This window comes from Cottoperca gobio, chromosome 3 (genome assembly GCF_900634415.1).
Source record: "Cottoperca gobio chromosome 3, fCotGob3.1, whole genome shotgun sequence".
Classification (NCBI taxonomy): domain Eukaryota; kingdom Metazoa; phylum Chordata; class Actinopteri; order Perciformes; family Bovichtidae; genus Cottoperca; species Cottoperca gobio.
Window position 1 is genome coordinate 23,148,139 of NC_041357.1, and position 14,466 is coordinate 23,162,604.

The 14,466-nt window shown below is 39.6% G+C and overlaps 1 protein-coding gene across 1 annotated transcript in view; it reads right to left on the reverse strand.

Moving 5' to 3' along the window:
- LOC115003981 (CUB and sushi domain-containing protein 1-like) overlaps nucleotides 1–14,466 on the reverse strand; it is a 255,742-nt gene that overhangs the window by 90,190 nt on the left and 151,086 nt on the right. The window contains 9 exon segments of the mRNA XM_029425927.1: nucleotides 281–469; nucleotides 1,367–1,582; nucleotides 1,880–1,996; nucleotides 7,142–7,330; nucleotides 7,511–7,698; nucleotides 8,566–8,704; nucleotides 10,736–10,808; nucleotides 11,044–11,165; nucleotides 13,908–14,048. Of these exon segments, the coding sequence (XP_029281787.1) occupies nucleotides 281–469; nucleotides 1,367–1,582; nucleotides 1,880–1,996; nucleotides 7,142–7,330; nucleotides 7,511–7,698; nucleotides 8,566–8,704; nucleotides 10,736–10,808; nucleotides 11,044–11,165; nucleotides 13,908–14,048 (1,374 nt within the window).

Here is a 14,466-nt window from a genome sequence, read left to right on the forward strand (position 1 = left end):
TACTTGCTGCCAGTTATTTGCACAGAAAATAAACCCCTCTGAAGCTATACATATCAAAAGGCAGAAATACTTTTGAAAGGCTTGTTACAACCTAGCTATATATAACGTTGTGCAGGGAAAGCGATGTTGTAAAAGGAAAGGTTAATGAGTATACTGTAAAATGCCCACAATCTAGACAACTACATGTCTGAAACTGTATCTGATACATACTATGTCTCAATGTAAAAAACAATGTGTTCATTTCACATTTTAACCGAGACACTAGTTTTGACTTTCTTACCTATACATCGAGGTAGTATGTTGCTCCAGACTCGCCGGCCTCCTCCCAGACAAGTGATCTTGTTTTCTCCCTCAAGTCGGTAGCCGTTGAAACAAGTGAAGGCCAACGAGTCGCCAACTCGAAATCTGAATCCCATCCTCCTGCTGTACGCCGGTACGCCGGGATCCTCACACGGCTCTAAGTCATATTCTATACATGCAGGAGACATATATAACATTGTTGAGTCATTATAAAAAGACTGAAGTGGTATGAAATGTACAGACATGTTAATGTTAAGTTAGGAAAGACTAATAAATATAAGGAAAATAGAACATTTAAACCAGGTGACCATAATGTATTACACCTCCACTATAGTGCAATATAAGTTGATTATGTGGAAGCTAAGAAGTCATATTGTTATGGCCTCATTATTGCCCCTTGTGGCTGTTTGGGGGGAAACACCCACACCAACCGTGAAGTACTAAAGTTTTTCTTTCCGGCCCTTCTGGTCTTCTCAGGGGGCAGTAATAAAAAACCCTGGACAAGCGACACCAAGTTGAGAGTTATGCTTTATCAGAAGTGTATATCGAAAACAGTAAATTTAGTTTTTAGAGAAAACAATCAAGACTAACTGGTTGGTTTGGCAAATGTACGTCTGGTTATCCGTCACACCTACGTTGAAGAGCACATAGCAGCTTCTATGAGCCTTTCTATGGGACGCTCAGGAAATGTCAACCACACAGTGGATGGGACAGTGCCAAATGGGGCTAAGAGTGCAATATCTTTTATGTAAGGGCTGTTACAATTATTAGAACAGTATTTAGCTTAACAAGGCATAAGACTGGGTTCAATTATCTGTTACAGTTTGGGTAAGAGCCCGTAAAGTACAATTAAACTTTCTTGTCAACTTAAGGCGTTCTGTAGTTACTGCTCTGTCTTTGTAAGGCAGAATATCGTAACATATTATAACATCAGAATACAAATATATAAGACAATCTGTTATGTCTGCCACGTTAAGTCTATTATGCGAAGAGTTAGACATTTAGGCTGATTTACTGTCCACTACATCCATGTTAATAAAAACAGTGTCTGTTCCGGTGTTCTTACCTGAGAAAGTAATATTAAAGCCTTCATAACTCATGGAAAAATCCGATATGAAACGTAGCTGAGCGCTGAAGTTCCCGTAGAGCCCTGCTTTGACGCTAGGGGGCAGCACTGAGCCAGTAAGACGAGCTACTGGAACCTGGAAATTGCTGTCCTCAGTGATGGAAAAGTAGTCATGGTTTTCCTCTAGATGGAAAGTGTGGAAGACCAGATGGACACCTGGAAATGCGTGAATGAATGAATGAATGAATGAATGAATGGATGGATGGATGGATGGATGGATGGATGGACACAGAGTTAGTCACAGATACATAAATGGCATCAGACGAACGGACACCAAACCAGAAACACATATCAGGCCAACATATAGAGTGTATGCACTCTATATATGTAGCAATATTCAAAATGTGCTAATTTAATAAACATGTGCAGTAACATTTGAAACATTAAAATTAAAATATTTTATTTTTCCAAGCAAATGTAATGGGTGTTTTCATTATGTCCATGTGTTCTTACCTTTTCCATGAGACACCTCTATAGTCCAAGTGCAGTTAAGAGAATTGGGGTAGAAGTCAGGAAAGCCAGGAGACAGAATCGTCCCTGTTTTACCGTAGACGTAACCTCCACAAAGGGCTACAGAGAGAAAGCGACAGAGAAGGGTGGAAAAGAAAGGGAGAAGAAAGTCATATTTTACCAATGAACAAACCATTTGCACTGAGCTGACAAAGACCTCAACAGACTTTTAAATGACTACAAGGGTTTTACGCCTAAAAATAAAGACATATCTTAAGTACAGTTAAGAGGTCGGCAGACAATGACAGATTTCTCTGCTCTAAATTACTGGACTTATATCGCATTCAGCCTTTTCAAATCTGTAGAGCTGCAAAAATTGCCAGAATTTTGTGAGCTGAACGTGGTGTCAGTATGTGCTCTAGCAAACAAAATATATATTTCCCTGATATAAAAATAATTATAAGAAGGAAAAATGATTTAAAATAAATAAATAATGTAATGCAATATAACAAAAAGGGTGTGTGTTGCCTTAAATCTCCGTTTTATGCAGATGTGTTTCTTTTCATGCAATCATTTCTTTTTGTGGCCACTTGAGGGCACTGGAAGCAAGTTGTGAACACAACACTGACATATCATCTCCTTATTAATAACTGTACAGAGGAGCATTGCTTATCATTTGGTGTCATGTTGATGTCCGCCTGGCAAATGCAATTCTCACTTTTAGTTTTAGTTTGCTAGAATTTACAGATAAGTGAACAATAGGTATAATGAAGAGCTGAGATTGTGTGTGTCCAGGTCAAGATACTGTAGAATACGTGGGAGGACTTCAGGTTGATTTCACCAAATTTCATTGTGTTGCAGAGAAAAGTAGAACTTTGAGTCGAAATGCAGCTTCTCCATACATAGAGAGAAACAAAGGGTTAAGTCCAGAGATGCACTTAATACAGAAACAAAAAGAAACAGAGCAAGGAGAATGTGACAAAGAGAGAGTGACGGATTGGTGTGTGCGATACCAGACACCGAGCCTCCGCACAGAAACAGACCACCGATATGGAACAGGACAAACTCATTTGGGACACAGTTATACTATAGTAATAACAGAGAGTAGAAGAGGGCTTACGGTGCATTACAGACTGTTGAACTAAGATAATACTGCGTTTGATGTTGACTATTTGTTTTTCTGTCACAATGCTTTCATCCCTTTCAATTCTATTCAGCTCAATTCTGTTACATTTAAATGCTTCAAGATGCTTGACCGGCAGGAAAATGTTTTTCTTGCTTTTGAAACAAACACATCGCAGAATATAAACTGAATCAGAGGCGATAAAAAAAGATCCCTTCTGTCTGCTTGTTTATGGTTTATATATATTTTGGTGCACACAAAAAAAAAGACAATTTTAGCTCCTGAAACAAACAGATGATTAATTTGGTGATTTGGGTAAATGTGTTATTTTGACTTTCTGAAGACGGATGTCGAAGCTTCTATTATTTCTTAGTACTGCAGCTTATCCAGCGTGTTTGTAGAGAGCTGCAGTGTCTCCGTCACTCCGTCCCTATCTCTCTGTCTATCAGTGTCTTTCCTTCCATACCATATCATATTTCAACAGAGCTGGAGTTGAGTTGAGCAGCTGCGATGAGAGCCGCTCTCGCCCTCTTTCTGACTAGCAGTCTTGTGTGTGTTGTGGTAACCAGTTTTTTTCACACTCCCATCAGCTAAAACTAGGACACACTGACTAAATGACCCTTGTTCAGTGAGGCACGTGTGCGCGTCTGTGTGTTCATACTTCATCTTTTGCCTGCGAGAGTGCACACAGCGGAGTATGTGAATGATCTGTGTGTGAGAAGATCGACGCAGATTGTTAATGTATGTGTGTGAGAAAATGTGAGCTGCATTAAAAAAAGATGTGACAAAAAGAATAAGACAAGAAAGAAAGACTGTTCATGTCTCAATGTTGAGAGCAGACGCATAAGACTGAATGCTGAAAGAAAAGCAGATACAGAACTTCATGGCAGCGGAGAGGTAAATACAGAAAGACAGCAACAAGGCTTCAGCTACATTCCCCGTCCTTTTTCCTGCCTCCATGTTTTTTTTGTCCATCTTTAATTATCTCCCTCTTAAAAGAGGCCATGACATTTTTTTACTAAAAGGGATACTGTGGCTTTGGTCACTAATAACAAGTTGTTGTCTTTGCACCAGCTGCAAGCTTTAAAATGTCACTGTGCTCCTTCAATATTCTCCCTGGCACTTAAAAGAGCAGCCAGTGTTCTCTATTATCTGTTTGGTGCTTTAGCTGACCTGCAGGAATAAGACGAGCTGTTTGGGTCCAACAGACACTGTGGCATGACTGAAAGGGGATGGTCCCTGCACGCCTGTGGGAGGACTACTTTTCATTTAGTTTTTTCTTTTAGACACATTATTGTCAAAGTAATGACTTTTGGTGGCTGTGTAATTCAGTCGGTATGGCAGAAAAAGGTTGTCTTTTCCTATTAAAATGTTAACTGTGCCTCTGAGACTGTACTGTAAATAAGATTATTGTCATTAATGTGTCCATGTGTGTGTATGAGTTGCTTTGAGTATGGCTGTGGGAGTTTAAAGATGATTTCCTTTGTCCTTTAAATTGATTTGAGTACTTTCTCAGTGGACTTGTGCGTGGATCTGACTCTGGCTTCCTCCCACAGCTCCATATGATGCAAATCAGGTGAACTGGATATATGAAATTATCAATAGGTAGAAGAACAGTTAAGTAACAGAAAACGTAAAGTTAGCAATAATTATCTGATTCATGAAAAATCAAGTCATGCTAAAACATATTTGACACATAATTCTAGTCAATGCTGACACACTGTTTTAGAAAAGTGCCATTGTGAAATAGTGTGTCTTGTAATGTATCAGCTGTCGGGTGTGATGGCATGCTTGGCTGAAAATTGAAATGTCACAGTGGCTGTTTAAAACTGCTTATGCTATATGGCTGATACTGTGCGATAGATTTCCTCAGTATGAACTCACTCCCAAGTTGAGACATCCTGACTTTGGCTTTCAAATTGGATTCTTTTCAATCGGCAGAATGAATCAGAAGCCGTGTATTTGTCTCCCATGATAGCATAAGCTGTGGGCAAACGCTGAATGAGAAGCCCTGCGGTGGTCAGTGAGCATCTGTTTCAGTAGTGCCAGTTGACCCGCATAATTTAACTGAGGCTGGATGTCCAACTTGGGCTATTGTGGTAATGTGTACTCTGGAGTGGGGACAGATTATACAATTTACACTATGGCTGCCAGTCATACCTAGTGAAATGGAAAAAAGCACAAGACACCAACTCCTTCTCCCCCTCCTCTGACTCCAGTTCAACCGTCTCAAACTAGTTAGCAGAAAAATTAAGTGGACTATAAAACCCTCAAGCAGCAATCCTGCATTGATCATGTTGAAGTAAGACCACGTTGTTTAGAGATGTTATATGGTATATTGCTTTGACCTAATGTTTTTATCAAAAATGTGAAGTGTCTGTGTCGTTTTTCTCACACACAACAATCACCGAGCTGGCGACTTGCTAAAGGGAGATGCGGATAATTGTTTACTGTGGACAATGACACTGTGGTGAAACAGAGGCCCGGTTGCGTGTGAGAGTGACGCAGCTGCAACACTGGGAACTCTTTGCCAGATTATGCCTGCTTATTGCCAAATGTAAGCCCGACTACCATTTGAAGTGGCTTCTAACTGCACCTGCGTCGTGTCCAACCTTGATCTGGAGTGCCAGTTCGGTCATTTTAATATCATCAGCAGCTTAAAACAAGTCAGAAGGAAATTTAACTGATTCAAAAGGATTTATTTTCAGTAGTGTATTTAGAGCTTGGTCCACTTTTCCAATGGGACAGTCGTGCAATGGTTAGCACTATGGCCTTACAGCAAGGGTTGTTGGGTTTGCATGATTTCTCCCTTGCCTGCATGGGTTTCCTTTGGCCAACTGTAACGTCTGTATATGTGGTAGCCCTGTGATAGACTGGAGACCTGTCCAGTGACTGACTCAGTGTCAGGTGGCCTAGTGTCCACACCAGAGGTCGCATTTAACCAAATATTGGAGGCTTTGAAGCGTGTCTCCTCTCTGAGGTGCAGCTGCGCCTGCAGAAGGAGTGCATGCAGCGGGATCGGGATATCCCACGTTCAGAGTCTTGCCGTCTTCAAAACTTTGGCTGAAGTGGCGCTGGTGATTCCAAATCGCCAGTGCTGCAGCAGAGCGTTCAGCCTTCAGACCACGAACATGAAAGTTCATGAACTGCCATGAGAAGTCGTCTGTCAGAGGCAAAGACGGAGACACTAATTTTGTAAAATTGCATATTTGCCTATTTAGGCACAAAGACCGCAGTGCTTCTAATGGCCTCCGCTGTCACTGCGGGAAGAAAATCATTCATCAGCTTTGAGTGCGTTGGCAGTAAAAGTGAGTGCACGGTCGGTGTCTCTGTTCATCGTGTCTTAAATGAATCATTGAAAATTAAATGCTATTAAAAATGTGTTATTATCATTCAAAATTTTTAAAATGATGACCCTGTCCGTCAAAATGCCAGGACAACGAGAAAGTCTAACGCAAACTCTGCTCCACCCCCCAGCGACTCAGCGAAGATAAGCAGCTACAGTAAAGATAACGGAGGGATGGGCCCTGATCTGAAGATCGGAGCTAAATTAATGTAGTCATGGTCTCACAAACAGCAATGCTTATTTATGCTCCACTGTTTTCCAATGGATGATGCAATTTCATCTTATTCTGCAGTGCTGAATTAATTTCACTAATATCACTCATATAAATATAAATAAGATAATTAGATAAAAATCTCAGAGGCTCCAAATTACAACAACAATCGGCTACTCTTTCATAGCTAAAGTGTTTAGTAGGAGAAATTAAAAACATAATCTCCCAAGCTTACATAATCAATCAGGCCCCTTGTTTTTTTTGTGCAAGATTAAATTCAGATCAAGATTACTTAATTTGCCAAGCATAGGATTTAGTCTACTTACAAACCACTATTCAACAAACAAGGTGACGACAATGACCAGCTGTGCCAGCTTTTATAGGAGATTTCCAGTTCGGCTTACACCTACTAGACAGAGGTTTTAGTGTAACTGACTGTAACATGTTCACTGTTTCCTGTGCTCACTTAATCACATAATTCTTGCTCTTAATTTGTTTTTGGAAAAGGATGCGAAAAAATGTAGCCCACTAAAGGTCTTCATGAAGAGGGCTAAAATTATAATTTTTTTAAAGAACAATTCTCACCATCACAACTGGGAAGAGCGCGACTCCACTGATGATTCAGCTCGCAAACAACTGGCTCCTGATCACTCAGTGTGTATCCTAGATCACATGTAAATGGAACACGGGAGCCAATGGAAAAAATGCTGCCATAGCGGTGACCATTGACCGGGATACCAGGATCGAGACAAGAGTCGGACTCCATTTTCACACCTGAGAATCACACAAGCACAAATACCATGAGTGTAAATGGGTGTGTGGGTAATTACACCTTTTTAAGCAGGTTTGCACTCAGCGAACATCGAACAAAACATTGTTGCTGTGTATGAATACCTGCAAGCAATTCACCGTGTGTCTAGCAAACGTTTCTATCAGTCAGTCAATCAGTCTTACTTTCATATCTGATGCTGAAGCCGGCTGCAGAGCGGCTGTTGTCTGTCGTGAACAACAGGAACATGACGTTGGACGTGGAAATCAGGAAATGAGGTGCTTGGGTGCCGTGGTATTCGCCGATGAGGGGAGATGAGGTTGAAAGGCCATCCCTGACTTCCAGTGTGTCATAGTTGACCTCAGTCTGAAACCTAGACAAACACACAGGCAAAAAAACAAAACATGAACAATAACCTGACATACACAAAGATAACGTTTATATGGCAAACGTAATCTGTGGGAAAGCTACCCCAAACACCAGCTAATGTCATGTGACTGAGAGCTAACGCTTGTTTGCAGTCAGAAACAAATAAAGTTAATAAACAGAGTATTTAGGCTATTTGAGGACTTTAAGAGAAATTCTCAATCAAGTCATTGTAACATTTTGGCTGCCAATTTAAATAACTGAGCCCTTATATAACCCCATAAGTACCTTGTGTAACTAACTATCGGAACAATAGACTGACTTGTTATCTCCCTCTCACTCACTTTAGTCTCTGCCTGTACTCCAATCTGAGTAATTGACTTGACTGCTGAGTAATTACCTACAGTTGCGTCTGCCTGACACTGAAAACCAGTTGGTTCTTGAGAGCCTGAGTCCTGCTGGTTATAATTCTAACCATAAAATACAGCAGTGACTGATTTAGAAAAAGGTCATCACATATATGCAATTAACTACCTGGTGGGATAGCAAACAACGAGTTGGGAAGAAGATAGCTTGCCCTTTAAACCACTTCCCAAAAAGACAAATTTCAGCTTTAGTAATTTCAGCTACAGCCATTTCAGGCTACACAAACATTAGCAGCAGTAACTATAACAACTACATTTATATCTTACTAACCTACGACACTTCTGAAAGACAGACTCACTAACTCATGGCAGACTAGCTGTCAAAACAGAAGTAGAAAGATGACACACTTCAGGACTATCTTGTCCAACTCCTGAACTCAGACTCATTTTCTTAGTATCTGCTGAGTAAACTTAAACAAACCTCTCTAATACTACATAAGCAAACTAACCTGTCAAAGTGTATCTTCACAGCATGGTCTGGCTGTGCCTCAATCACCCACTGGCAGTTCAGAGAATCTTTGTAAAAGGAGGGCCAACCAGGAGACAGCAGGACACCCGTAGGAGCTGTGAGATGGCCTCCACATGGAGCTACAGGGAAATAAACACAAACACAACGAGGAAGAGAGAGAGAGCAAGAGAAAGAGAGAGAGAGAGAGAGAGAGAGAGAGAGAGAGAGAGAGAGAGAGAGGGAGAGAGAGAGGGAGAGAGAGACGTGGAGAGAGAGAGGGAGAGAGAGACGTTAAGAGAGAGAGAGAGAGAGAGAGAGAGAGAGAGAGAGAGAGAGAGGGCGAGAGAGAGGGAGAGAGAGACGTTAAGAGAGGGAGAGAGAGACAGAGAGAGAGCGACAGAGAGAGAGAGAGAGAGGTTAAGAGAGAGAGAGACAGAGAGAGAGAGAGATGTTAAGAGAGAGAGAGAGACGTTAAGAGAGAGAGAGAGACAGAGAGACAGAGAGAGAGAGACGTTGATAGAGAGAGAGACAGAGAGAGAGAGACAGAGAGAGAGAGACAGAGAGAGAGAGAGAGACGTTAAGAGAGAGAGAGACAGAGAGAGAGAGAGAGATGTTAAGAGAGAGAGAGAGACGTTAAGAGAGAGAGAGAGACAGAGAGACAGAGAGAGAGAGACGTTGAGAGAGAGAGAGAGAGATAGAGAGAGACGTTAAGAGAGATTAATCACAAATTCATCATCTGCTCAATTTCCGTTAGCGCTCAAATCCTTTCTGAGTTTTATAGAGTTCATACATGCTGGGAAAGTCTTGTGCTACTGTAAAGAAATGTGAGTTGCTCAAACACTAAAATAATTATATCATGATAATTTATAGGGGAAATCAAGTGTATTTATTTCAAACGATGCCGGGAGATGGCTCCTCATTTCCCTGCAACTCAGGGAACTGTGCATAGCTGGCACATCTTGACACTAATCTATAGTGAACACTTACAGCCCCCAAATCTCAATCATGGCACATTAAAATGGAAGCATTAGCTTTTATATCAATAACTAGGGCTGGGTAATATATTCATATAATATCGCTATCATGATATATTATATATTATACGTTTTTGATATCGTAATATCACATAACTCTTCTCTTATTTCCTGGTTTTAAAGGCTGCATTACAGTAAAGTGATGCAGTTTTTAATTAACCAGACTGTTCTTCCTGTTATATTATTTACATTTACCCACATTACTGATAATTATTTATCAAAACACTTTATAAGTTTGTAACTGTAGATTAGTTTTGGTCTGATCTGTCTAGCACTCGTATTAAACTGATATTTAACAGTAACCTCCTTTGAACCTGCCGTTAAAGATCTGTTTATTATCCACTGTTCTTTCTATAATATAACATCTGCAATGGCTCATCTTTCGCACTCTAACCACTTCCTTCTTTTCTCAAGTAGCTGATACCTTCGCCCTCTTGATTGCTCTCATAACTCCAGACTTTCAGCAAGCTAAAGAAAATTACTTTTCTTTACCCATTCTGTGCATACTGAAGCTGCGGTACTCATTGATCGGATGCACAAAAGAAAGTCATTCCCCAAATAAAACACAATTATCTTTCCCTGTCCAACAGGGGGGGGGTAATATTTTCCAACACTCCATATTTAATAAGGTGACCACCCTATTCAATTGGATTGTGTCCTCCATCCCATGTATTCACAACAGCTGATATTTGATAATGTCATTCAGACAACGCAATCAAGATGGAGGGGATAGAGAAAAAAAGACATAAACATACTCACATTGTAACATTCACCTTTAAAAAGTGTTGACATAACAGCACATTCACTGTCCTTTTATTATTACTTCCACATATTAGCTTATCTGCATCTCTGTATATTGGAGTATGCATATAATGAATGTGTCTTGTCTGCCTGAATTAGTTTCAGCAGAACTTGTGCCAATCTCATTTAAGATTATTGTTGAGAGAGGAGTATGCGCGCAAGCAGGCTGAATAAGTGTGGGGAGGCTGGAGGCTAAAGCAATTAGAAGAGGAAATGTATACAATTCCTAAGGTGTATAAGCACATTTAAGCTGCTTTGTCACCTTACATTCTGGCAAGACAAACATTTTCAATGATTACCCATTGCACACAGTAAACAGTTTGTCTGTGTGTTTACCTTCACATCGAGGTACAGCCGCAGACCAAACAACATTTCCATCCTGGATGATGCAAGTGACCTGATCAGACCCCTGAAAATAGGATATCAACGTATGACTATAAGGTATGTTATGGTATGCAAATAGAAAGAAAAGAAATCAAAACTTAAGTACAGGAGAGTACAACATAAGTAGCAGTTTTACAACTATTACTAACATCAATATGCATGCTAATAACACTTTTAATACACATCTGTATTTAATGTGAGTGAATAATACCCTACTATGGTAGATTTAGACACATATATGTATATCTATATATATTTACCTGTGTCCTAATGAATCCTTGATCACAGCGAAAAGCTACGGAGCTGCCGAGCTGAAACTGGTCACCGTATCTTTGACCGTTGACAGGAACTCCTGGGTCATGACATTCATTCTGACCAAATGCTTCAGAGAGACAACAAAGAGAGAAAAGGTAAAAGAGCAGCCAATAGACACAGAACCAAATAAACTAAAAAAATAAATACAAAAAGACAAAATAATTTGGGAACGAATGAGCAGAGAGAAAAAGTAATAGTAAAGAATGAGGAGAAATGACACATTGCGACCATAGTTTGGATAATAGAATCGCTCGAGTGGTTCAGAATACATGTGCGTATTTGATCAATTGAACAATGTTCCCTGGTTTTTCAATTTATTTCAATACCTGAAAATTGGTTCTAGCAGAGAGAGAAAAAAAGAGTTTGAAAACCACTGCTGTATCACTGTCAGTAAAAGTGACATCTCCACTGATATGGAAATATGGGAATGGAATTATCTTCACGTGGATTCAACCCTGTCATGTTTAGCTTATATCATCCCCATTCCAGAGATTAACCTGATCCCACCCAGCGCACATGCCCAGTGATTGGACATTTCTCAGGTTGATGAGGAGAAAGAGAAGCATAGAGTAAAAAAAAAACAAGAACAAGAGAGGAAATGGCACAAATATATTACATATACAGACACATATATTACATATACAGACACATATATTACATATATAGACATATATTACATATACGGACAGATGGATACAAAGACAGATGTATGTACCTGTGTTCAACTACACATGTAGAGCACACACATACTGCATACAAAGGCATACACAGAAGGGCTATGCATACCTTCACACACACCAGATATAGTAAGAAGTGGTGGAAAAGATTGGTAGGGATAAAACGAGAAGAGATTTACACATATGTATGAGAAAAACACACAAAATATTCAAATGGTATGTGTAAACTGAGAGAAGGGAGAAGAGAGAGTGCTCAGTGAGTGTTTCAGATAACAGAACGTGTGAGACAAGGCTGTGGGTGAATGAAAAAGCAAAACAACAAAGAAGAAGCCTGCGTCGGAGAGGACGGCAATCAACATGATGGATTAGAAAATGAATGGGAAAAAACCCCAGAATAATAGGGACGGACAGAGCGAGAGGAAGAGTAATAAAGAGATGACCTCTAACTTTGACAGCAATAAGTGAAACATGTTGAGTCAAAGGGCTCCGTCTTCAAGCAAGAGCCTTGTTTGCTCTGGCATCATGTGACCTTTTTAAGGGGTTGCAATCAGTTTTTTATCCTTTTGTCTTAATTTTAAGTAGGTTTTGGTTTCATTTTGCACAAATTGTTACAGCTCATGCTCAGACCTGGTCAGCAACCATCAGACCATCACCAACAATTGAACTTATTGGAGCAGAATCATAAAGTTTGTATAATGGTATTAGTTACATTTCATAGTGGTGTGAAAGAAAATAAGTAATTGTTATAGGAGAAAATAAATCCATAATTATTTGAGGATAGTCTATTATGGGAAACATACACTGAATTACATTTTGTAATAGAGATTATGGTTTTGTGAACAGTGCCGAGTGATAATACTATTTGAACACAGCTGAATCCAAATACAGCATTGACGTCATTAAATATCATGAGCTGTCATTACAGGCATCATGATCAATTTACCTCAACTTTAATATCAATAATGAATAACATTAATTATTTTCTGTGCAGTCTGGTGTGTCAAAGTTCATATTTGAGTTTCTACAATTATTCATATCAATTGATACTGATATAACCACAGCAACACCAAATGACATTCATATATGCATTACAATGTTAATAGACTAAATTACTGAAACAGAACAAAGATGGCTAATCTTTCTTATGTCCCAATGTAGAATGTGTGTGATCATTTCAGAATGACATCCTCAAAAGGTTTCATCATTGAGAATGTAGTTAAACATGTATCCTTCTTTATATACAGTACATTGTGTTGTTTTACATCTGTTGTAAAAGTATAAAGAGGATTTCTGTATGTGTACATTATATTTTTAAATGTTTGTGTGAGAAAGGACTCCTCATGATAAAGGGTAGCGTTAAGATTAGAGATAGGACTTTTTATTAAATATTCTGAGGTTCTGAAAAGGCAAAAAAAAGTGTCTTTTCATTTGTCAAATGTCACCTCTCCAGGAAGAGCCAGAGACAAGGTCATTTGGGAGGCAGTGTGTGAGATGGTGCAAAACCGCATGCAAATCACAGAATTAATCGGAATAAGTCATGCAGAACTAGTTCAGCTTAGAGCAGATAAATATACAGGCTGCAGTAGTCAGGTTCAAAGCTGACAATGGGACAGGTTTAACTGGCATGAGTAAGACATAAAGACAGACGACCAGTCAACAGCAGCAGTCATATGCAGAATAGCAACAACACAGCAAGAGTGAGACGGCGCTTCAAGAAAAGGTAAGACCATCTCTGCTTATTTAAAACATACTGTTTAGTGCAGCTGCATTGGATTGTAGATAACTAACATTTCTGTGTTTATCTCTTTGTGTCTGATCATACACTGTCGCCAACTGCTGTATCTAACGAGAAACCCTTTCTCTTCCAATCAGGAGCTAACCTCAAACATCTGCTGCTCATGTTTACTGCTGTCCTGTCTAGATTGTTGGACATTTTTCTGCTAAAACTCCAATGTAGCTGCTCTGCAAACATCTCAAACGTGATGTCATGACGTTTTACTGGATAACTGCAGGAGAAATCAAAAGACACAACAAAACTGGCACACTAATGAATGCCACATTAAGGATGTTTTAGCATGCAGAGACACACAGAGACAGACAGACATAGGGACACATAGGTAGGTAGTACATACTGGTGTAGCTGATATTGAAGCCTTTTCCAGTATTAGAATGATCAGATTGAAATTCCAGTCTCATGATGTGTCCATTCGAGGCGATCTGTGATGGAACATCTTTTCCCGAGAACGTCCCGAATGTTGTTGGCTCAGACAGGCCTAAAATAGAACAGAGCTTAAACAATCTTTTACAGTCACGTTTTAATGGTGCTTATCTAATTCCGGCTGAATAACATTAGGCCAAGGACATACTTGGAAAGTGAAGGACTCCCTGTAAAGGGGAAAAACAAAACACCCCTAGCGACCTCAAGATATGTATTAAATGTTAAAAGGGCTATGGAAAAAAATACTTTGAGATGATTCAATAGTTCTTCAGTCTCTTCTTAGTCAAGTTAGTACATCCTGATATGTTGTGACCAATGCATATGTACATTGTCTACTTTATTAAATACGCCGTTTCTCTAGGAATCAGCGGAGAGAAAACCACCAGAGGAAAAGGTTGATTATCTTCCAAAATTGTGATGCTCTTCCTTCCACCTCTGTATAGTAATGCACATTGTCAAAGTATTCGTAATAC